The 26,611-nt window shown below is 40.0% G+C and overlaps 1 protein-coding gene across 8 annotated transcripts in view; it reads right to left on the bottom strand.

Moving 5' to 3' along the window:
- Positions 1–276: 276 nt before the first annotated feature.
- Positions 277–26,611, bottom strand: part of LOC131692040 (histone-lysine N-methyltransferase 2C-like) — a 74,328-nt gene continuing 47,993 nt past the window's right edge. For all 8 annotated transcript variants that reach the window (XM_058978868.1, XM_058978872.1, XM_058978876.1 and 5 more), the window contains 3 exons: positions 7,749–15,905; positions 1,554–2,273; positions 277–1,491 (listed from right to left, as the gene is read on the bottom strand). In XM_058978868.1, the coding sequence (XP_058834851.1) occupies positions 1,216–1,491; positions 1,554–2,273; positions 7,749–15,905 (9,153 nt within the window). In that variant the 3' untranslated portion in view covers positions 277–1,215. The remainder of the gene's footprint in view (positions 1,492–1,553; positions 2,274–7,748; positions 15,906–26,611) is intronic.

Raw genomic sequence — 26,611 nt, 5'->3', positions numbered from 1 at the left:
AGATACCTTTAACAATTTGTCGCGAACCGGCGCAAGCACAGTTTCAATTAATGAATCAAACTATTGTTTAGGTTTCAACATTCAAATATCTCGGGTTCGACTACAAATGTACCTGCGTATGACACATTAGGTATCTGAAACAGAAGTGCCAACAAAGGACCAACTTAACCGGAACATGGTGGGGTGCACACCAAGGGTTTTCTTTGGATGGATTGTGGAAGCTTGAATCGGCAATAAGTGGAATAAGCTGTGATAATAAATAAAAACACTTTATAGTTAAATTTTGTATCGCGTGCAGTGAAGCCTATATTACAAAAAACTGGTTATCCCTAATATTTTCGTGATTATGCTCTACTCTACACACAACTACTCACCTATGCATACACTCACGGACGCTTTTCGTGAGTTTTGGACAATAAATTGCACCCCGCAAATATTCTGACTATCTGAGATATGATTCCCAAATAACCTGCTTCATAGTATACAAAATATATTTATATATTGAAAAATAATTGTCTGAAAATATATATTCATATTTCCACTGTAGTTGAATTTTTTTCGTCTACTGTTTTGCTTATTGTTCCAAGTACCATTGTAGCTCCTAAGTATACCATCTAATAGTTTTCTTTCTTCTATAGCTTAATCCCAGATTTTATCCGTGTATGCACTTGTTCCAAATTGAAAACATTCTACGCCTATCTACCAATGTTTTACTATACTTTACTACGTTTAACCTACTATTTTTGCTTTACTCCGATCCACCAACTGGACAGAACTTCCTACCAAGATCCCTTTCCGAAGTGCTTTCAGCTAAAGCATATTATTTAGATACGCATTTTTGCTATAATCTCTGAAGAGAAAAACAAATTTCAGCTACAAAGTAACCGACACACTAAACATAAATCTACTCATATTTTGATACTTTTTGCACTAACACATATGACGAAATATTCTTCTCTATCGTTATTTCACTTAAGATTAGTTTATCTTGCAATAAATCAATGCTTGTCATATCATAGCTGTGAATGAGAAAATGACTTTCTGTCTTAAATATAGTTAACCTAAACAAGTAAGAATATTTAACAATTATACAACTAAATAAATCTGCTACTATCAAGTAAAATGTGTGAATTTAAAATATAGTACACAATATGCATGAACGCTCCATTTCCAAATTACTACGCAACTATTTCAATCGCAAAGATTGTCTGTAGTTTAGTTCATCCACTTCTTGCAGTTTGGTGCACCACACATGCAGGAAATCTTGTGTGCGTCGTCCTCAATGTCGAATTTATAATCGTATGACAGTTCTTCGCCACGGTTAATTCGCCGCTTCGCGAAAATAATGATACGAACGTCTCTCTCAACTTCCACGATTTCCGTTACACAGTTCGGGTTGCACGAGTGATTTATATAGCGAGCAAGACCCCCCGACAGGGTTGCATCCACCACGCGGTCTTCGTCCAGGCGGAACATGTAGATACCACGATTCTGCAAGGTGATATGATAATGTAAGAACAGGTAATTTACCAAAGTCTAGAGCGATAACTTACCCTAGCTTCGTATTGCTTTTCACGCAGTTCGGAAACCTCCGTTCGAATAACTTCACCGATGTACTCAATCACCATGGTGTGTTTTTCTAGGTCACGTGCTGCATACAAACCCAAACCTTGGATCTTAGAACGTGCTAAAAATACATTATTGCGCCACTCGAGCTTCATCTTCTTGTATTGTGAGCTCTTGGAATGTACGAATTGTTTACTATACGGACAAGCAACCTCCCCAGCTGGCGAACTGGTTGGAACAAAGGCTGGCCGTTGACTTACTGATCCCGTCCGTTGGGTGTGTGGTTTCTTCCATGTAAGTGTATGCTTCAGCTTAGGTTCCGTTCGGGCTGCCCCAGACGGATTGATTGCAAGCGGCAGTTCCAGCAATGGGTTCCTGCCGTACTTGAACCGATAGTCGGTTAGTGTCTCGATGCCGGGTAGACTTTCAAGAATGCGCACCACGGCCGGCTCCGTGAGACCGAAAAGATCTTCCCCGGAGACGTATTTCGGGAAAAGCTGAACGATTTGGTTTTCCCTCCGAAGGATAGCCATCGGTTCAAGGATTCGTTGCCAAACTGCCTTCGGTGTGTTATCTCTCAGTTCGATATCTTCTTCCGCTGGTTCCTGCACCAGCACTCGGAACTCCGGACGGCCACAAACGTCCGCAATAGAACACACATAACGACAGCGCTTGTTGGGCCGCCTCATGGACCAGTAGAACCGCATCTGGAAGGAGAAACAGGTGATATAAAAATGTGCTTTCTATTTCATTTTTACATGTAAGTATATCTTAAACCTAAATAAATGCAAATGTCATAACAAGTTTCTGATGTTTAGACCTCTTTTACTTGAACCATATTCTCAACCAACAGAGTTTTGCTGATTTCTAATTTCTATTATAAAGCTCAGCATAATTAAAGTCATTTTGCATAACGTCAGTTGATATAATGTTGTTTGACATAAACAATTCTCGGCAAACATGTCAAATGGCCCTAAGTGCAAATGAGAGCCTCTCTTTGTTTACTTTCTCTTTCGATTAAAACTGTTCAATATTGTTTCAGGATATATCGAAAAACTCTGATTTCGACTAGCTTATTCTGCTAAGAGTTTAGTAGCAAGCAGCTTACTTGATGTTTAATAACCAAAAAATCGCGCAGAGTGCTTTAACGGAAGTAGAATCATTTCAATTCATAGTTCACGTGGATTAAAGTTATCTGAAAATTATTCCGAGATATTCTATCTAATATTCATCCCGGCGTTGGAATCTGGGATTTCAAAATTCCGCTCGGTCCATATGTTGTTCTTCATCTAGGGGTAAAAGGCAAATCTCCATGACAGCATGTTTGAATTCTCCTCTGTTGGTCTTGGGTGAGCATCACTGCTTTTTTCAGCTATGGCAGCAATTCATCCGAAATGATTGAGATAGTTTCAGGATTCGTCGAGATGGGCATTGTGCTGGGCCGTTTCAGCAAAGTAGTATGCGCATCAACATCAGGCTGTTCACCCCTAGAGATGATGTCCGCTGAGTTCGAATGCGTATAGATGTAGCGCCACTGATAATCGATTGTCAATTTATGCATATCTTTCACACGATTAGACACGAAAAGCTCCAATCTGCGAGTCGCTCCACAACATAACTGCAGCAAACTTTATTTCAATTGAGATGATAAGCTCTGAGCGTGGTATTGGATGGCTTCGAAAGGATCCATGACTTGCTGCTTGTAAGGTTCATTACGCATGTGCCGCCAGATTGTAGGATTCGAATATCCAAGCAGACTCCGCCTGTCTGCATTGAAGAAGCAAAATCGTGAAGTACTACGTTGCTAGCACTTCCGATAATATCCATCGTGGAATTTTTCAAATCGTTTGGCACCCACGTCGTACTAGATCCGTCAATTCACGCTGCAGCCGGCAAGCTATATTCAACGCCTGCGCTCCTGCTAAAGCCGCATTTATGTATTAGAAACACTTTTCAACTGCAGTTGCTGCGAGTTGATGTTCTTCATCAATGGCCAACTGTTTGAGTGACATAGTGCAGGGATGCGAACGGTACCGGTAAAATACATTTTTCCGGTACATTTACATTTGCACAAGCCGCTACTGCCCGCTACAGCGACGCATCACTACTGCTCTTGCCAGAACGGCAGCCAAACCGAGTACACTTTTCCGTACAGCAGTAAAATACATTTTTGTTTTGCTGCTGTACTCCGACTACTCGGTGAGAGTGTGGCGCAGTAAAGTTTGCCCTCTCGCTTTGTACACTTTTCTCTGCGTAGGGAGAGGGAGAGTCCCGCACACGAGAGCGTTGATGCCGGTTGTGGCGTAAACGAACGGTATTTATTGTCGCCGTTTGCGATTAAAAATATTAAATAGACTAAAAATATTAAAAAGTGTAAAATAAGGAAAGGGAAGCTGTACCGCTCGCGTTTGGTGGCTGTACTGGGTGCAGTATTTTTTGTCATGTTACAGCTTTGCACACTGGCTGCCGTACAGCGTTGGGCGTCCTGCACTAGCGAACGACAGCAGCGTCGTATGAGAAAGGAGAATGTAGACAGAAATATTATAGCCGAGGCATTTTGCATCCTTGACATAGTGGCTAGAAAAGGTGTTAACGCCAACCCCAATTCAAACACTTTCAGGCGGTTGACTAGAATCATCCCTCCAAATGATTCGTTGGTACATTCTGTCTGCCTGCTGTATACAAATTTTCCGAAACATTATCGCCACATCCGCCGTGACAACGTAACGATAGCAGCGGAAGTTCATCAATATCGCCACCAAATCATTCTGCAAAATAGGTCCTGGAATTAATGCGTCGTTTATGCTTATCCCGCTGGATGACCTAGCCCAGCGGTTCTCCTCAATTCGAAATCACCCTATTGTTGCGGACCCCCACATTAGGGCATTGCAAAAAAATATTTTTTTTTTTAATTCTCCAAGGCCCCTTCTCTCATATTGTGATAAATGTCAAAGTAAGCTCAGATACCAAATTTCACATCATTTGAACAATTCTAGACTCTCGCCCACTTCGCTTGAAATTTTTGAAATTGGTACTATGAGAAAGTATGGAGGAAAAATATATTAAATGCTATACCTTTTGAAGTAGCAATCAGAAAATTACAATTTATACCTATTTTTGAAGAAAATAACCTTAGTATTTGAATGGAGGCATTCCTGTTTCTAGAAAAAATATGAGAAAGTGGGGTTCTGGGTCATTTTGACCCCAAAATCCCCTATTTTTATTTTTTTCTGATCCGTGATGCAAACCACGTTCTTCTAATGTGAAAAAATCTCAGAAATCGAATGGAACCTTTTTGACCTTTGTCCGAATACGAGAAGTTGGGGTTATAGGGTCTTTTGTCATGTATTTTAAATTGTATCATTCTATCGTGCATATATCTCTATTATTCTTCAAACATTTTTTATAAAATGTAACTTATTGAACGTGGAAAATTCTTAGCAATACAACAATAATAGATTCGTAAGCGGTAAAATTCAGAAACATCAAATTTTTTGACATTAACTCTACAAATCACATTTTTTTCATTAAATGTTCTAATACCTCAACTTCCCCTATTTTTCCAAGAATGAAACTTTTCGTATGTGATTCCTAAGCGTATTTTTCACTAAGAGTAGTAAATTAAATAAGAATTTTGTTGTTAAATGGAGTTAATATGTGCGATTTTATGATAAAAATTTGTTCCTAAGGATTTTCCACGTCAACAAGGTACAATTTGTTAAAATTAAGTGAAAAATAATATAGATATATGCACGATAGATCGATAAAATTTAATATGAATGACAAAAGGCCCTTTACCCCAACTTCTCGTAGTCGGACAAAGGTCAAAAAGGTTCCGTTCGATTTCTGAGATTTTTTCACATTAGAAAAACTGCAAAATAAGTTCGATTTGCAGCACGGAGCAGGAATTTTTTTAAAGATGGGAGATTTTGGGGCCAAAATGACCCAGCACCCCACTTTCCTGTATTTTTCTATAAACAGAGATATCTTCATTCAAATACTAAGGTTATTTCCTTTAAAAAGAGGTATAAATTTTAATTTTCTGATTGCTACTTCAAAAGTTATAGCATTTCATATATTTTTCTCCATATTTTCCTATAGCATCAATTTCAAAAATTTGGGAGCACGTCGTTTGGCATAAGTACGTTTGGCATAAGTTCATTTGGCATAATGTTGATTTGGCATAACAGTAGGTGACACACGCTTTCGTTTGGCATAATGTTCATTTGGCATAATGGTCATTTAGCATAATGGTCGTTTGGCATAATGGTCATTTGGCATAATGGTCGTTTGGCATAATTTGAAATATCCATTGAAATCTCTTATATTTAATGTTGACGCCTAATGTGGCTACGCCACATCGCTTTAAGTATGGTAGTTAAACTATTTGATAGCCCCTATGTTTGAGTAACTCGAGCAAACGAGTGAGTTGCTAGTGAGAGGTAGCCACTTCTGACGGCGGGTCGATGACCACCTCGGCCCCTTGGTCTCGGTTATGCGATATTTCCAAGGGCTATTTGGTATATTGATTCAAAGAACTGCTCATGTTTGAAAGAAGGAATCAACCCCTAAGTTTGAGCAAACGAGTGGATCACCAGTTTACTTGCGAGCGCTATTTGGCATACAAATTCAAAGAACTGCTCATGTCTTAAAGAAGGAATCAATCCTTGTTTCTGGCAAATATATACGTGTATGTTTGCCAGAAGGTTGATTCCTTCTTTCAGTCATGAGCTGTTCTTTAAATTTGCATACCAAATGGCCCTCGCAAGCAAACTGGTGATATACTCGTTTGCCCGTTTTACCCAAAATTAGGAGTTGACTCCTTCTTTCAAAAATGAGCAGCTCTTTTAATCTGCATGTTTAATAAGTTCGCTAGCAAAGTGTTGATTTACTCGTTTGCCCGGATTACTTAAACATAAGGGTTGATTCTTCTTTCAAATATGAGCAGTTATTAGAACCTATATACCAATTAACCCTTGGCATTGTCTTCCGGTTAATGCATTAGCGGCACAACTTGGGAGTCAACCCTCTTGCGTTATTGTTCACGTTCATATATTAATCGGCACAGCTTTCACGATATTCAAAGTTCTTATTTGTTTCTTGCTCTTACGGGTCGCTGTTGTAAATACGTGTTTATCACCATTTATTGTGCTGGTTGTTGGTTTGGAGAAACTAGACTAGTCGATATTATTTCGTTGTAGGTACAGGAAAGTACAAACAATATACAAAGCGCACCAGTTATTTATCGCAAACTGATTGTTTTATCAACATCTTTTCAAAAATGTTTTTTTTTGGTATTGGTTGTAGTAGATTGATTTTTTTTTATTTCGAAGCATTGTTTTGCGTAATGTGCTATCTGGTTACAAAACTGGCACGTAGGACTGACTGACGCTAACATTTTTTACTCAAGTAACGGATTCCACTTCTCCGTATTTTGACACAAATCTTTTAATGTGTCACCGATGATCTTCGGTGTAACGAGACAATCGACTACGGTGCTGTAGTTAGTGATGCGCGATGAAATCTTCAGTTGAATTTTGAATCTGGTTCTTGTGTGTCCTTTATATTCAAACTAGTGACAAGGTAATCAGTAGGTTACATTCGAAGACACAAGAAACCTGCAAACGTTTCAGTGACAAAACGTGTCTGAGAACCAGAACCAAAAACTTTCTGTTGCTCAATAAACGAGTAGACTGTATTTTTCGCCCGATATTCCATAATTTACTCGAGCTCAGAAAAAACACAACAAAACAGAAGGAGAAACATTTCAATTCATAGTGCATGTGGATTAAAGTTGTCTGTAGGCAACGGAGTTATTTTTTTCACAACTTCTATTTGTTGTGGATCGAATTAAAACCCCATTATAGAATATTATTAAATAAACCAAACGAACTAATGCCAGCTAATATTATTATTATGTACAACTTTACTGAAGATATTTTTGAAAAGGCTTTGCTGAACTGGTCGGTGATAAATCAGACCGGACTAAGTGACAGAATATTGATTACGAGAAAAACGGGTCTTTGTCTTGTGATCTATGGGATTCCTTAAATACAGGGGGCACCATAGAGCGATAGCATAGTGAAATTAACAAAATATATATAATTGTCATTTTATATAGATTGTGACATTATGGCAAATGAAAAACAGTTGCACTTAACCTAATTGAAAAATATACTCACAATTTTGTATCCGATCGGGTAGATATAGTTCGGTGTGTGGAAGTTTTGTAGCTGATGCGGCAGCAGCTGACCAACGCTTAAAAAGATTAAGCTACCAACGCGAAGCAGGTTGTTGGATTCGGAATGATGCATTACGGATGCCACCTGCCGACTCTCATCTCTATCCACGTACACACGTCGCTGAACGCTGAGCGTCGTCAGCTCGGAATCCTTTTCAGTTCTTGGCGCATGCGACTGGCACATGGTCGATTTGTTCTTGTAGAATACACAATTGTCCTTCATGGCACAGCTGAGATGATATACATTGGCACAACGTGTTTTAAAACACTTGATCGTGGCACCAAGGTTATTACAGAACGTACACATTGAGCTGAGACTTTGCTGTAGTGCACCTTCCAGATTCATCAATGCCCCGTTAACCGTTTCATACACTCCATCTGACCAAAGAGCACAGTTCAAATGAACCCATTTGTCAACATCGTAATTAAGCAAACGAGACGGACCATCGGCAACTCCATCGCCGATGGTGTGACAAAATATGCATCGCCGAATGTCATCTGGCATCTTTGGAGTCGGTGTAACAGTGATGTTCATTCGGAACAAAGTTTCGGTGATTTCCTTCTCCGTAGGTTTCTTGTAACGATGTAGAAGGAAGCCAGTCGATGCAAAGAATTTGTATCTTACACCCTTCAACAGCTTCGATGGTGGTCCAAGGTCCTTACCCGCTTCTTCGAATTTCTTTTTACGGTCGTTGGTAAAAGAATCTCTACTTTCGAATGATTTGATACTGGCCATACTAATATCGGTGTCATCTATCAGTTCCTGTTTGATGTCGGCATTATTCATGCTGAGATTTTCATCCAAATCCAAATCGAATCTTGACGCTAAGTTTTCCCGTAGTTTGCCGGCGTCGCAACCAACCAACTTATCTTCAAGAATGTTAGTAGGGCGCCATTGGAACTGACGATAACATACTTTACTGCAAAAGTACAACTCTTCCGATTCCAGTTCATAGTGGTTGTTATTGCTAAGAAGTGGAAATTCGGACGGCTTTGCAGTAATCAAGGTGTTCAATATAACCACATCACAGTGCCGACAGAATTTGGCAGCCCCATTCAGAATAGTTTGGATGTCAATTGGAGCACCTTCTTTTCCGTCGCGTCCTTTAGTTCGATAAAGACCGAGTTTCTGGCTGGGTGGAGTAGTGGTTCGCTCGACAATTTGATATGCCATCGGAGGTGGAATTTCTAGAATGTTCGCCAAATCTCGTAGCACTCCAATAATGTCTTCGGCTGCGGAGGATGTCAGTGTTAATGTCACAGTAACATTGCTAGAGTCCTTTAGTGGAGTGGGTGGCCCAAATCGTGACTTGATTCCTAGACTTTCCTTCACTCCTTCGTTTTCCTTGTTGCTACCAGGAAGAAGACAACTAATACTCTTATCAGCAGACAACGAGATACCTTTTTTCAGCCTGATCGGAATCGGGGCCACGATTGGAATGATCGGTGACATTCTTTTGTAGACCATCGTTTGTTCATCTTCACTACCTTCCTCTTTGATTACTCGTAAACCAGGGAAGTGGATTGGAGAATCCCATCGAACAGTATCGGGACTAGATGCACTTATTATCGTATCCGGTGAATCCAAGTCACGATCTTTGACGAAATCATAACGATAGCGGTCTTCCGTCTCAAATTTGATCGGTGGAAACTCCTGATCGTAGAAACCACGCTGAGTGGATACAGGAACGGGTTCAGGTGGAGGTTCTTTTACACCGAACGGTTTAGTGTTATAGAAATCGGCAACCCCTGTGATTTGTGCGTTTCCGAAAGTTCCCGAAAAGTCATTGTTAACAGTCGAATGATCTTTCACATTGGCAAACTTGGTGAGATCACCTGTACCGAAAAGCTGACAAACTCCATAGTTTCTAGGCAGGAGTGGCTCCAAAATTTGCATTGGTGGAAGCTGACGGAGCTGCAGCATTAACTGGTCGATGTACGTGTCATAATCTTCTTCCAGTTTGGTCGATTTACGAGGCTTTTTCTTTGCCTGATGCTGTTCTTTATTGGATTGGATTTGCATCTGTCGACGATTTTTCTGGTACTCTCGGCGTTTTTTCTTTTTCAATTCGTGAGCGATTTCTGCCGCAGTCTTGGCTGCTGCTTCAGGTGTTGCTTCAATTAGTTCTTGTTTATGTGGGGCGACCTGTGGTTCTTGTTTGATGGGATCCATCGGTGTTGTGGGATAGGCAGAATACAATGTAGGCATACCAGAAACTTGTTCATCTGGTAGTTCCTTTTTGACCTCAACTGGAGTTACAGATCTAGGCATTTGAGGATGCTGTTGTTGCTCTGGTATTCTCATTGATACGCTTTGAATTGGTGTTGGTTCTCGTTTAATTAAGGTGACACTGTTCAGTTCTGTAGCAGGAACAGGAGGTTGTTGCTGTTGCTGTGACTGCCCTGCTTGCAGTGGCTGCGTGATCTGAGTAACCGTCATTTGCCCGGACTCCGTTTTCACCGTACTTTGAACCGTAATAGGTTGATTCATTGAGCCAGCAGCCGCTGCAGCAGATGCTGCTGCTGCTTGCATCATTTCTTCCTTTTTCATGCTGGCAGCGAGCATGTTGGCAGCGAGATTCGGTGTTGGGTGACTAGACGATATCGATACGGACGACGGTTTCGATACAAATGAAGTCTCGCGGGACACCAACTTGGTTGTGACCGTCTTTTGTTGTGGCTCAGTGGTAGCTGTTGAACTGGATGTGGTGATTGTTACTGCCTGAGTACTAATGATTTGTATTGCCGGTGGGTTGGCGGATGGTGGAATTACTGGTCGAGCCAACTGAGCTTCAAGAGAGCTAACTACCCCCAGACTAGGTGCTCGTTGACTAGTTATTAAACTTGGAACAGGACGAGTCATTTGCGGGGGTGTTGGTGATGGTGTCGAAGTTGATCCTGTATTCTGAAGAAGTTGCTTCAGCAGTACATTTTGACTGTCCGATTCCAATTTTGCTCCAGATGGCGTAGCCATTGTGGAGAACTTGCAACCACTTCCTTGACCGGTAGATGAATTTAAAGAGGAGGTAGATGAAACATTGTTATCATCTGTGCTGTCTACTGGTTCGCTTTTTACCACACTTGTTGCTTCTAAGCTAAGGCGTTTACAAACTGCCTGAGTTGTGATCTCACGCGGAAAACCCGCGGGAACTTCATCGGTAGATTTGGAACGTCGGAACGATGGTCCTTGCAGTTGATTCTGTAGAAGCGTAGAGATTGTCGGGGTGTTAGGTTTCATCGGTTGTGAAAGAGTTGCACTCAGAATACTGGTTGTTGTAGTCGACATCGCTGAAGAGTAACTGCTGACCACCTGAGGACCTGTGCCAGTAACCGAAATAACACCTGGACGAGATGTCATGATCAGTCCTGGTGGTTGACTTGTAAGTGTTGATACGTCACTAAAGTTAACAATCCTTGTTTGAGGCTGCTGTAGAGTACTGCTTAAAATGCTAGCTATGCTACTGGTGCTGCTACTGTCCACGTTACTCTTCGCTATTTCTGCAGATTGAGGCCGGACTTGACTTTGCATTATTACTCCACCTTGATGCAAGGACTGTTGTTGTTGTTGTTGTTGTTGATGTTGCTGCTGTTGAAACTGTTGTTGATGTTGCTGCTGTTGTTGTTGTTGGTGGTGGTGATGATGGTGCTGAAGTTGATACTGTTGTTGGATTTTGATGTGTTGCTGTTGTTGTTGTTGCTGCTGCTGTGCCAAAACCACCAGCTGTTGTTTTTGTGCCTGACTCTGGGTAACATGTTTCGTCATGGGAGCCCGGACTTGTTTTACGACAAGAATATTACTACCACTAGAGGATACCGCTGGAGGAATGCGTCCAATCTGTAGCTGCGGGTTGAGCAACTTTGTCCCAGGTATCGAGGAAATCGATGACGACATTGCAGCCTGTTCCGATTTGCTTGCATTTGAAGCATTAGCAACGGCGGCAGCAGGAAGAATAGTCTTTCCAGAAACGGTTTTCAAAATACTAGCTATAGTTTCTGGTTTACTCATGTTATCTCCTTTAGGTGGGATTACAGTGTCGAACGTAATAGTGGAAATTGTATTTGCTGCAGTTGACGGAGCAGTAGATATGATGGTACCACCAATATCTGTTTTCGGTTGTCCTACAGATGACGCAGTGCTTGAGTTAATCGATGACATTATTGACCGCACTTGTTGGGAAACATTCATGGCGTTCATGGTTAGTTCGTTCGGTTGTGACAAAGGTGACAATTGAGGTATAGACGATACAATCCGCTGCCCAACTGGTCCCAGTATTGGGCTCTTGGAGTTTTCTCGTGATTTTGATATAACATGAACCGGTATCACTCCCTGCTTCTTCAGTTCGCCGGAGTGAGAATCGTTTGAGCCATCATGTAAAGTCAAGGGAATATCTTCGAGGCCTACACCAGCCTCAACTCGTGTTGCATCATCGACTATCACTGAATCGACCTTATCCAGTCCGCTAAGCTGTTCTACATCATCATGACCAATCGAACTATCAGGCGAAACTGAATCGTCTTCGAATATTTTGGTTGGCAGGGAAGTATCCTGTGTTACTGTTAAGGAGGACAACTTTGCGTAGCTTAAGCCAGGCGACGGAGCCCTCGCTTTAGATTTCACTATCAGGTTTTCCATTTGGTTTGATGATTGTGGTAGATTTCCGCTGCAACTTTGAGATGGAACTTGCTGTACTTTTATTTGAGATGACTGTGGTCCCGGATTGGTCTGTTGCTGTTGGTGCGGCGGTAAATTGTGAGATGTGCGCGAAAAGGTTTTCGTGATAAAGGCAGGGGATTGGGTCAACTGTAAAGAAGATAGCGTCACAATGCTGGTTGTGTTCATTTTTTGCCCGGCGACTGATATAACCGTTCCGGGTGGATTTTTCGGAATGTTACTCATGGAAATAGAGGTTGAATTGATAATCTTTTTCGATTGTTTCTGTGAACTAGGTGTGGTTTCTGATTGTTTTGGAGGTGTGGCTGTTAACGGAAAGCTCTTCAATATCGGAACAGAAATAGTTGTATTCCCAATAGACAGCTTAGCAGTAGTTTCAGTAGCATCCTTGACCAATTTTTTATGAGCAGCCGATACAGAGGTAACAATTGGAGGTCGGTTTTGCAACAAAGTCTGCTGAATCGAAATACGTCCTGGATATGTGACTGGTTTTGGACTTTGTTGTAGACCTATGGTGATATCACTCGCATTTTTAGTTGGAGTCTTCATACCGCCTTTTAGCATATCCTCCCCTGCTGTATCTTTACCTTCCTCGTCGGATTTTGTTTCCAAATCTTTTGGTCGACTATCAATCATAGCTTCAAAATCTTCTGTGGTAGCAAAATTATGTTGTGGAGCTTTTTCGCCACTATCAATCGTCACGATTCTAGCAGTGGAATGTTCTCCATCCTTTGTCATGACTGTTTTTATCATTTCAGCTTTTTGATTTGTTTTACCATTATCAACACAGTCTACCACAACATCCTGGGCGAACAAGTCATACTCATTAGTCACATTAGGTGCTCCCAAAGGACTTGCTCCAATATCGTATCCAGAATGACTGAACGACTCCATTATGTCATCTCCCTCGGCAACAGGTTGCGCCACCGAACTCAATGACACCTCCGTTGTTACCAATCGCTTATCGCTTTCATCGTCAAAATCTAACACTCTTTGCCTCTCGTCTGGGCTACTGTCAATCTGAACTACGTCTTCCGCATTACTATCTCTACCTCCAGAATGGCCTGCTTTCTGAACGATGGATATTCTATTCCGAGCCATTGCAGTGATTTTCTTTGCAGCCTCTGTTTGTTGAGCTGAACCTACTCCTGAAACACCAGCATTTGAACCTCCAGCCAGTTGAATTTGCGGTTTAGGACCACCTTGCTGATGATTTTGTTGTAGATGTGCCATAGGATTGGGTACTTTTGTACCTCTGGCGTTACCCCACATGGGAGATCCTCCACGAAGACCAAGCTTAATATAACCATACTTCCCAAAGCCAGGTATCATCGGTATTGGGTTACCAGGAATATTACCTCCTCCTCCACCTCCACCGCTGCTATTACTATTATTACTCGCACTACCCGAAGAACCATCAATTGAATCTTGTTGCATGTACTGATTCGAAGCACTTGGAGGACGGCGCATCATGTGTTGCTGTTGCTGCTGCGGTGGTGGTTGCTGCTGTTGCTGCTGATAGTACAACATAGGGCTCGGTGGCATCGGAGACGATGAAGGTGTACTGCTTCCACCTTGACTCAGAAGCGGCGAGGGCGGCTGCTGGTGAACTGGGCTCTGCTTGGCAAAGTTAATCTGTTGTTGATTCTGTTGTTGCATCTGACTAAGCTGCTGTTGGATGTGTTGTTGTTGAATCTGTTGTTGCATTTGCAGTTGCGGATGCTGCTGGGGTAATTGCTGTTGTTGTTGTTGCTGTTGTAACATTTGTGGCAGTTGCTGTTGTTGTTGCTGCTGCTGTTGCTGCTGCTGTTGCTGTTGCATGATTTGTTGCTGTTGAAACTGTTGCTGCATCATTTGCTGTCGCTGCTGTTGCATTTGTTGCATTCGCTGTTGCTGCATCAGTTGGATATTTTGCTGTTGTTGTTGCATTTGCTGCTGTTGTTGTTGCTGTTGCTGCTGTTGCTGAGGTGTTCCCGGTGACATTATCGGTTGGGGACTTCCAAGTGGTGAGTTATAACCAGGTTGCATTTGTCTTATATTCGAATTTTGTTGCATCATTTGCTGCTGTTGTTGCTGTTGCTGTTGTAAAGAACTGGCACCTCGCATGCGAACATTTTGATCATTTGGAATTATTTGTGGTCGGACGAAACGCGTTTGCTGTTGACCCATCATCTGATTCTGAACAATAATATTCTGTTGAGCGTATTGTCCACCTGGACTGGTTACCATTCGACCTGGAGGCATTTGCTGGCCGGAGACTCGGTGCTGAGGAGATGTCATCCTCGGTGCTGGTGATGTCAACCTTCCTGGAATCGACGGAGAAGGTGACGGCCCTGGGCTGAAGGGATTATCATCGGCTGCCTGCGAATGTGGCGTTCCTATTCGAGGGGATTGCTGCATTGTATTGTACGGTGACATAGCGCTGTTCGAGTTGGTATGCTGGCCGGGACTTTGCATTACTGAATTCACACTAGCAGGGCCAGGGCTCTGAGACATCAACGGACCAGGAGAATGCAGTGGACTCTGATTGGGTTGCAAGATTGGGTTGTTTAGTGGGGACTGTGCTGGTGGTTGATGAATTAAATTTTGTTGTGAGCTCGGTGACGGTGACATTAACGGTGATGGCGGTGCTATTTGTGCGGGGGAACTTCCTGGTGCAGTCGCCATATTGGCTTGCATCTTTGCTTGTTGCTTGGTTTTGTATTCTTGTATAAGAAGCGTGTGCTGTCGCAGTTGCTTTCTAGCATTGTCCAGTTGTTTCTGCACAACTGCATGGTCCGCAGTAACTTGCGTCAGTTCTTTCATATCCGCTTCTGGAAGATCATTTCCAGCTTTTTTCAACTGGCGTTGTTTAGTATTTAACTGTTTTTTCACTTTTCGAAGTTTACCAATCTCAGTCTCGTAAAACTTCAGCTGGTTTGTAAGCGCATTATTTTGTTGATTCATCCAATTCTCATAAGTGATTAAAATTTGACGTTCTTGTTCGTTGGTGATATTTTCTGGCGGTACCGGTGGTGCGGGTTGTAGATTCGCTTGATATAGTTGTATTGGTTTGTGAACCGGTTCAGCAGAATGAACAATGGGCTGAGAGCCGCTAGTACCGGGACTCATCACGCCAGCTGCTTTATTGAGTGGATTGATCAAATTAGCCACTGCGCCACCGGCAATAGGTGTCTGAGGACGCCACTGTGAAGTAATCCGTTGCTGTTGCATTATGTACTGACCGCCGACAGGTGATTGAATTTGTCCAGACTGCTGCTGCTGTTGTTGTGATAGCAGTTGTGATTGTTGTTGTACATGCTGTGGCAGCTGTCCGGGCACTTGGCCTGGAAGCAGATTTTGCTGGACTACTCGCATGCCTTGCTGTTGTTGTTGCTGCTGCTGTTGTTGTTGTTGTTGTTGATTGTTCAGAAGAGTTTCATAGTCCTGTAGAATAAATAAGAGAAACATTGTTAATTGCCTAGATCTGGAATAGTTTTTAACAACCTTAGTTGGTGGAATAGATGCAACAAATGCAGGTCTCATATGGACATTAAAAAATAATTAATAATATGTAGCATTACATGTTTATAAGATCTACTTCAACACTTACAAGCGCGTAAACGTCATACGAAAATGTATATCTTGTACATGAATGAACCAATAATATAGTGTCTAATATAGCCTGATAGCGTGTTCGTTTTTCTACGGTACTATACACGATTGCACCCCATTTGGCTTATGGTCATTTGGCACAATGGCCGCTTAGCATAAGTCATTCGGCGTAATGGTTGTTTAGCGTACCCACTGTACTGAAACGAATATTTTGGACGGAATAATAAATACAAAAAAAAACGTCGCCGTATAGTGTTTCCAAAAAGACAAAAACGTGCTTGAAATATTTTTACGACGAAAAAAGGAAATATAACACATATTTTTTTCTCGAAATAATCTCCTAAGGACAATGAAAGTTTAACACACAGGTGCAAATTCTGATTTCATTTTTGGACCGGAGTTCCTCTAGGTTCGCTCTGAACTGTCATTTTTATATGGCTTTCATAAATATTAGAGCGAACCTCGGGCGACTCTAATCTATAACCGAAGCATTAATTTGAAAGAGAGCGACCAAAGGCGCTTTAATCTAGGGCTAATGAGCCAGGGCAAGGTGTCCATACCTCAGTCCCATCCCAAAGGACCAAAGGAGTGACATTAGCCTTCTTAGCAAAAGCACTCCAAACATTTTATTCTAACCCCCTATAAATTGAAACGGTCGGTACGGTTGTCCTTGTTTCTTCCTCATTCAAGTTTCAAAACGATTCGTTGGTTGAATTGTTCTTTAAATGAATAAATCAATTGCCGCATAATATTGAAACATCTTCAAACGCAATTCTGCAAAGTAGGCCTGGCCGTTTTAATATTTGCGACATATTATAATATGCTTCAACTATTCATGTTAACAAGAAAGACACTAAAGAATAACTGCAGTCTTTTCCAAGATGCTTTTAAGTACTGACTGTCTAAGGATTAGAATAGAATAGAATAGGAAAATATAATTATTTCAGACCCATGTTTTTTTTTTTTTTTTTTTTTATTTCAATTATAGAGGTTTTAACCTTAAGGTCATTCGCCTCTTCGGGTTAGAAAAATCTCTTAGGAAAAATTTCTAACCCTATGTGCGGGGTCGGGACTCGAACCCAGGTGCGCTGCGTACAAGGCAATCGATTTACCAATACGCTACGCCCACTCCCTAGCAGACCCATGTTGTTTATAAACAACAACGTTTTCAAACAGCTATAACTTTTGTTTAGAGAAGATTTACTCACAAAAACAAGTAAGGCTAATAACTGTGCCCAGTGGTGCAAATTTTCATTTTCAAATGCCAACTTTCAATTCAATCAAACCCAACCATGATTCAAATTCAAAGCCTCCCTCAATCATTCACTTTCAAGTTGGCGGGATTTTCATAACTGAATCGTACGTCTTCATTTCAAATTGATGCTTTTTCATTCACCAACCAAAGCTGTCATCTGCTCTGTAGAGGCCAGTTTAGGTTAAATGTCGTCATGTGTTGCATTTTCAAGCTTACATGGACAGTAAGAACTATGTTCAGAGTAGTTTTGCTTGAAAAACCTAGTCAATACCCCAGTAAAGAGATATTCACAGGGTCAATGAAATTGAAAATGAATGGAAAATGATTGAGCAGGTCGGCTGTTTGAATGAATAATGGAAACGAACAACTGCGAATTGAACATAGTAGGGCATGATTTGAGAATTTTTCCTCCTTCAAGTTCAAAACAAACAGTTGAAAATCTGAAGCTCTGACTGTGCCTATTTGTTGTATCAACACCAACAGACCCTTTTGAGCCCTCCCAATGGTGATTCTTATAGACTAGTTACATTTTAGGATAGACAAAAACTTATTTTTAACCGCATTTCTAGTTCAGTGAAAGTCGAAGTCTGTGGCAACTTTATTAAAAACATCCGGTAACAGCGCTATGGCGACCATAGTTGGTTATCCTAAAACGTAGTCGCAGAAGAGTTATTACGTACTGCTTTATTACGGCTTGAAGATCCAGGCGTTCAGATATATAACTGGCAACGGATTTTGTAGGTCGGCAGATGAAATCTGTTTCGCAATAAGAAATGTCGAAGGTTAAAGCGTATGAACCGGCCTTGGCAGCCTCGATTCTGTCAATCCCACTCTAGTAGCACAGATTCCAAACAGCAGAACAATGTTCTTACGTTGAGTGGACCAACGCGCAATAAAGTGACAGTATACGTCCCTTAAGTTTTTTGCTATTTAGAAGATAAACGCTGTTTTGATGCCTTGTTCACAATGTATGAAGTAAGTGGTTTGAACGAGTCCAAGATGACTCCAAGATCCTTGACGTGAGTATCCTCGAATGCTCGAGTCGAACAAACGATAATTGAAGCATTTGCTCGGGTTTAGAAGAATTCAGTTTAACCCATTATAACCCAGCTATGTTAAAACTTTTGGTAATTTATAAAATACTTCGTGAGCTCTCATATTATGCCGAATTAAGTATGGGAAAAATAAAATAACCACTTTGGACCGTTTCGTTGCGAAAAAAACTAACGTATGAAATTTCATACGCTGGGCTGATAGGGTATCAAAAAATCATTACAGAGAAAATTCGGCTAAAATCTTTATACTCAGCATAAAATCGAATAATATCTTCAACCTTGCGAGATCATTCATTTAGCAGCTTTTTTCAATGATTTTAACACTACTCTCCTCTCTCGTGCCGTTTCGTCTCATGATTGGTTCGTTGCATCAAACCATCTTTCCCTCAAACTTAGTAATTATTTTAAGAAAAAGAACATTTTCTTACGAGAATTTACATAAAAAATATTCCGGGTAGAACCAGGTATGATTTGCTACGTATTAAGCATTTGTTAGCCTTAAATGTACTGATTCAACTTTAAAATCAGCGAGAAAATTGTAAATCTCCTTCTAATCCTAAAGAGGAAATAATTTTGCCTTGGGAAAAAAGATATCGGTTCAGCCTAGCGTATGAAATTTCATACGTTGAACTACCAGCAGAATGTTTGCAATTGTTTCACCAATTTCTTCCATTTTTTCGCACTGAGCCACATCTTTCACATCTCTTATGGCCATTCGTTCACAATCCGAAACAAGAACTAGTGATTTAGAAGAGAAAATTAATAATATGTATTGTTCACATTTTGGTTTGAATTTTATCCAACTTTGACATTCGAAAACACAATGGAATTTAATAAAAAATGATTATTGAGCATACACATTATAAACTATAGGGTATTAGTTAACATTCACAGAAGACCAGAAGTTTGAAAACGGCTTTATTGTATAACAAGTATGATCCAGAAATGTGTTGTTTTTGCGTATGAAATTTCATACGCTAGGACATAATGGGTTAAATCACACCACTTACTGAAGCTGTCCAGTTCACTTTGAACATCTCGATCTGCCCAAAAAATTTCATATCGTCAGCGAAGGAAAGGCGTGATGTTTGTAGTTTGACGATTGATTAAAATAGAGAAGAAATATTACTGGATTTCCTTGCGGGATACCGGACGTAGCGGGAAATGGAGCAGATAGATAGTCATTAATGCTGATTTGGAGTTGCCTTCCATCGAGATAGGAACGAAACCAATGAAGAAGTCGACCGTGAATACCGAGTTTATCTAGCTTGGCTATATCACGGATATCACGGTTAATTTTGTCGAAGGTCGTAGATAGATCCATGTAAAATGAATGAATCCGTCGAATACAGACGTTGTGAATGAGAGCAGTTTGGTCGTTGTAGACCGTTTAGGCATAACACCATGTTGGTCGTGCTTACAGTGAAAGATACATCGATGTTCGATTTATTACCCGTTTTATGAACCGGAAACATGTAGATCGCTTTCCAACAAATAGGAAGTATTCCAGTAGCGAGAGATAGCTCGAAAACTTAAGAAGCCCGCTGATGCACTTGTTGACAAAATTTTAGACCCGGAGAACTCGATACCTTCAGCTTGGAGTTCGCTACAAGACGTTTGACAACTTTTAATCGTCCTAGGATAGTTGTTTGCTAGAGAAGGTGTTGATTGGCGCTAATTTTTTGGTTTGATACACGCCGGTCGATAAGGTAATTAAGAATATTAGAAAACATCGTCGCTGCACTGTTCACGTCGTCGTTAAGATTCTGTGGTCCCAGTTTATATTCAACAGCATGCCAATGATGCTGTCGTAGTCTGCGTTTTCATTTGAGCACCAACAGATACAAGAATTGTCCGTAGAACTGAAGTTATTAAAATTATAGTGATTGAATTCCGCTAAAGCAATGCTGGGACATTCTCAGCTATCGGTAAAAAGTAAAACCTTCGATATACCTTCATTGTCTTGAAATATTTTTAGAAACTGATAACACATTTTCTGCCCAATTGAGTTACTGTAAATTTTGTAGGAGATGTGGATTGAACATCAGAAGGGAAAATAGTTTTGGAATCCTATAGGCGATAGACAAGAATTGAACATGATGTTTAAAATGATCGGACGATTGTCAACGGTCGTTAGAGCCGTGCTGCATTGCCCGACTAGACCACATAGTTTCAGGGCAGACGATTCCAATGTCGGCGTATGAAGCACACTGTTTTTTGGCACGGAAAAGTAAATTTATCACGTCTTCAGAAGTTTATCTCTGGTAAAAACGAGATACAGTCAGATCGAAAAAGAGACCCGTTTACGGGCGACATTTTATTTTACAAACTGGCCCGTTTTATTCATCCTGCTTCTGTCTACGTGGTATATCCGCTATTCAGTATACGGTATACTCCTTGAGATCATTGACACTTTGCCCAAAAATCACTACTTTATCATTTTGAACAGTCTCAGCTCTATTGAGGTTCTCCGTTCTATGAAGCCTGGAAAGCACTTCCCGCATTTGCTGGGGCAAAACGGGAGTTTTTGCGGGCTTCTTCAAAAACATCTTACCACGTCACCGTAGTTTGGGTCCCCTTTCATTACTCTATCCCTGGTAATACATAGGCTGACTCTTTAGTTAAGATGGATGTATTACAAGGGTCGAATGATCAATTCGTTTCAACAAATATTTCAGTATTTTTCGTCAGAGGACGTTCCACAGTTGGCAAACTACATGGCGCAATGACGTACTTGGACGATTACTACATTCTACTATCCCGAAGGTATCGACGAAGCCTTAGTTCAGGGAGATAGATGCAAGTCGGGATTTCATTTGGGTAATGTCTCGGTTCATGTTCAACCACTACACGTTCGATGCGCATCTGCGGCGTATTAGGCTTATGGTCTTTGTGTTTGTGGTAAGAGGTGTCACGACATCGAGCACGTTGTCTGGGTATGCGCCGGGATTGTGGTACCAGTTAATGAATTACCTTCGGGCTCAAGGTACACCACCCAAACTTCCAATTCAGAATATCCTGGCTAACCGTAATATTTGTAGATGTAGATGTAATAGTAGAGAAGATTTTGTGAGATTTCTTGTTCTTTTAACACCTAACGGTTTACAAAAACGCCCCATAAGAACTTTTCCATAACAAAGTATCGGCATCAATTGAATGGCTGGTGTCCAAAACGGGCTAACCCACATTTTGAATATTTTACAGGAAATGGAAAAAAAATCCGCATTTCCAAATTAACATTGTTATTATTGAAAAAATACATTATTTTATTGGTAGTTCATTTACCTATGTTGTCCAGAAAAAATTAGATCATTACATAGATTACTTTTCAATTCACGAGCATTTTCGTAATTCGGGGAGCTAACCCCGGTGGTACCTAGCGTCCCAAAGGGGCTAACCCACAATTCACACATCTTTTCCTTATCTTTCGTTTTAGAGTTATGGTGTCATTGGCAAAGTTGCTGTGTGACATCTAGTGCTTTCATATTAGTTCGGAATTCAGTCGCTAGGGCGGCGCTGTTATCAACTTTTTAATGGAACGAGATAGAAAGATGGTGTCTACGGAAAAGTTGTATGCCAGGTAATTATAAATATATTTTCTGTAAACACCAACTTTGTTAGCCCTACAGGTCTTGGAATATGGTGCGATTTTTGAAAACATAATCTGTAAGTAAATGTTTTAACTAAAACCTTCTCTATCTCGAAACATACAGGACCTACAAAATTTGCATCTTCAAAAGATATGTTTGAAATGATAGGAGCTACAATTTTTTCGAAGACACCACATTTCTATCTAGCTTCATTAAAAAGTTGATAACAGCACCGCCCTAGCGACTGAATTCCGAACTAGTGTGATTCAGTCAAATAAAGCGCTTAGTGCCAACAGCAACTCTTTCGAAAACACCATAACTCTATAACGAAAGATAATAATTAATTCCGCGTTTTTTAACTTTCCGACCACAATGTACCGTTTTTCTCTTAATTCCCTATTGCTCGTTGAGCTTTCAATGTAGAGACATGAAACCTTCACTGGAATTTTCGAAAAAATATGCTCAATAATATACATTTGTGCAAGAAATTTATATTGGATAGAAAATAGCCATACATAGGAAGTGTATGAGCGGCCCTTACCTTCAGGAACGACTGTTTGGGCCGAAACGTCGACGTACAATGCAATCCAACTAAAACAGTATTATATCGAGTTCACCGATATGTGAGCCACAACACAAAATTTGCTGATTTCGAAACAATCAACTACTTTTTCTTAAAACTTCGGAAAACGAACGAGAAAACTTGAATTTCCATAAGACTCAATGTGGGGTTAACCCCTTTTGGACGCCAGCTAGTACTGGGGTCGGTCACCTCCATAGTCAACTTTGACTGCTAATAGCAAAAAATCTAAAAAGGGTGTACACGTGGATTACTTAGAACTATCAAAAAAATGCAAAAATGTCGATTTCGGAAAAAAATTAAATGGTTGTGTACAAGACTCGACCGTGGTTACATTGAAAATGCAGCATTATTAATCCTTAAAGGCGCAAATAATTTTTTTCCATAATATATTCGTCCTAATAAGGACAGTTTGCTAATAACTACACACTTAAAAATATTTACATCTCACAAGATGCACATAAAAGGAGCGTCACAATCAACTTGAATTTACATCTAAGAACATGTAAAAATGCACTTTGTTCACAATTCTCCATCTCTATTCAACCGAGTTTTACATCAAAAGAAACACAATATTTTATTTCACATGTCAAAACATGTAAAATTCTATTATCAGACAGCAAAATACGTCGCAATGTGGTTACAACAAATGTAATTTTCATTTTTTCTATGTATGATGTTTTAGGATACGGGACGAGAATCCTTTGAAACAATTCGAACCTTGTCGCGCCGGCGATTCGTTTCTGCAGCATACACACAGACGAACATTCCTCTTTCGCAGCTCATGTCAAATTAGCACTATGTAACACAAGGCGATCTCTTTTACTAACTTTTTGGTGCAGACGGAATACCATCCTTTTGTGCGACAAATAAAAATATTTTTATCATTCTTTTTAGTGTGGCTTTCGCTTAGTGGCAGGGTTTCCACATTCACTGATTTACTTGAAGGGTTAGAAAAACTATCGGGTTGGTAGATTATTTTGAAGAATATTTGCATATATTATGATTCACTGGTAAAGGTACAGAATTGCCAAGCACAAACCTAATACAAGTTAATAAAAGGAATTATCTAATTTCATTCATTTTTTATGTATTCGTCCTAAAAAGGTTTGCTAATGACTATATTTTGGGATAGGCGACGAGAATCATATGGAACGATTTGAACCTTGCCTCCACAGCTGATACGCACGGCATAAACCAGCAATTCGCCATCTCGCTTCTGTTCCGCCATTGTTGTTTGAAGCTGCGAACAAAATCATTCCAGCGCACAGACAAACTTCCCGAAAGATCTAACAGTTATCCTACAAGCAACAATAGCGATAATCCAACTGGTTCTGCCAGCAGAGCAGGCATTGCAATCAGGGTTGTTAATGCGATACAATATTCACGATAATTTATCGGCGTTACTCGTTAACGATAATGTATCGTCATCGGAAACTCCGTTAACGATAATGTATCGTCGCCTTCATCGTCATCGTCGATAATTGTATCGTCGCTTTCATCGTCATCGTCGGTTCATCGGTTATCGCGATACATTTTGCGTTACTTTCCCGTTTATTGCAGTTGAAGTTGATGCGGCCAACTTTCAATTGTTTAGAAATAAATACCTTATGAAGGACATGTTGTTGGCAGTTGAAAATCAATAGTTTTGGACATTTTCTATGCACATCGGGGTCTGACGATGCGTCAAAATGAAATTATTTCAACTTTTCGGGAAAATGTATTATGTTGAAGGGAAAGTTGTTGGCAATTGAAAATTAATAATTTTGGACATTTCAATACGCAGAAGGGTCCGACGATGTGTCAAAATTGAAAATCAAAATTTCGAGTAAGTTGGTGCACAGAAGAGTCCCAGGTGCACAGTGTTTCCAAGCGGCAAAAAGGTGACCAAAATTGTTTTGACCATGAAGAAAACAAATTTTGAGCTATTGTACAATTAGTAATTTTTAGCACGCAAAAACATATATTGAAAAAACCTACTAAACCACTATTATTAGTCCATTCACAAATTACACTACACATTTAAGTCGTGTGGTGATTAACAGGTTTTATTGTAATTTTAATTTAATCCAGAAGATTTCGGATTTTAAAAAGGAGAATATACATACATATTTCCAACGTTTGATTGCCTTTTCTAGTTAGGGAGCTTTTAGCCCCCTCCTCCGTTTCTTCTCTCCACTATGTAACAAGATGCTTCATGCTTCCTTCTTTTACCCTTAAATATGTAGTGTGATTTATGTACGGCGTCATAATAGAGTTTTATTCGTTTTTTGAATACAGTGAAGACCCGTTTTTATCAGGCCCTTGGATTATAGGCTGATAAAACGATGACATTGACAAAATCGGCACATATTTTTTCTGGTTCTGAAGAGACGAAGTCGAAACGCAAACACCTGGACTAACATTTTTTTTTTCTTTCTTTTTAATAAACCGGAGCGGTTAAAATATTTTTCATTAGTTCCTCGACAAAGCCTCATAACCCGTTCTGATCATTTAGCAAAAAATTCCCTTAAGGAGGTCTTACAGTACAGTATTATTATTTTTGTATATTTTGCATTTCTAATATAAGAAAAATATGCTAAAGAAGGAATTTACTCGAATTTGACTTGAACGTAAGCTAGAGCCCACCAAACGATTTTGATAGTGTTTGTTTTACAGATTCGTATTGGTATTCGTCTGCGGAAATTTGCGGCTTCCGTACCAAAATATTGCTTTTTGGGCACTAAAACATTCGATAACTTCTAAGTTGTAAGAAATACAAATAAACTTACATTACAAAAATTCTGTATTTTCTTATGCTGAACAACATCTTGGCACATTTTGAAATTCTACAAAATTACCAGGAAAAGTATTCTGAAAAAAGCAATTTTCAGGGGTATATCAAAGAAATCTCCACAAATGTAAATTAAAATCGATAGATAAACACATAGTCTCTTCAGCGACGTTAATACTTAAGATATTCTCAACAACTTTGCCAAAGAAAGTTTTTTTTAATTTTCATAAACATAAGCAAAAAATTTCTTCTCAGCTTTAGAGGGATTAATCACCCAACTAATACTTTTTAAATGCAAAAAAATATGAATAAACTTTGCTGAAGACACTATAACTAAAAATGTTTTTCGTGGTTCAAAGAATTTCTTTCACCTTTTTGCCAATTTGGACCCTCGTGTGAATTGAAAATGTCCAAAACTATCGATTTTCAACTGCCAACAACCTGCCCTTCAATATAAAAAGTTCGCAAAAAGTTGAAAAAAATTCTATTTTGATGCACCGACGGTACATTGAAAATGCCCAAAACTATTGATTTTCACTTACCAATAACTTCTTCAATATAACAAACTTTCCTCAAAAGTTGAAAAAATCCATTTTGACACATCGTCGAACCCCCTGTGTATTGAAAATGTCCAAAACTGTTGATTGTCAACTGCCAATAACTTTCCCTTCAATATAAAACTCTCCCGAAAAGTTGACAAAAAATTCCATTTTGACACATCGTCGGACCCCCCCCCCCCCCCTGTGCATAGAAAATGTCCAAAACTATTGATTTTCAACTGCCAACAACATGTCCTTCAATAGTTATTTATTTCTAAACAATTGAAAGTTAACCGCATCAACTTCAACCCCAATAAACGGGAAAGTAACGTAAAATGTATCGCGATAACCGATGAACCGACGATGACGATGAAAACGACGATACAATTATCGACGATGACGATGAAGGCGACGATAAATTATCGTTAACGGAGTTTCCGATGACGTTGACGGGTGGTTAACGTTATCGACGATGACGATTAATTATCGATTAACAACCCTGATTGCAATGAAGGAATTCGGTCAAAAACATTCCTTTTATATCAAGCGATGAATTGTGCAGGACGCTTATGAATGTAGAGATGAGGTCCGTGTTAGGGAAAGTCTTGCGCAAATTTGTAAAAATTGTGTATGTTTTCCCTATTTATTGCATATTTACGGATTTTTCAATAGTGTGCTAATAAAATTCACAGATAAATTTGATAACAATTTTTTACTGGAAATTTTCTATCGATTGGTGTTCGAAT

This window comes from Topomyia yanbarensis, chromosome 3 (genome assembly GCF_030247195.1).
Source record: "Topomyia yanbarensis strain Yona2022 chromosome 3, ASM3024719v1, whole genome shotgun sequence".
Classification (NCBI taxonomy): domain Eukaryota; kingdom Metazoa; phylum Arthropoda; class Insecta; order Diptera; family Culicidae; genus Topomyia; species Topomyia yanbarensis.
The sequence above is the reverse complement of the archived record's forward strand: the minus strand, read 5'-3'. Positions and strand labels throughout refer to the sequence as shown.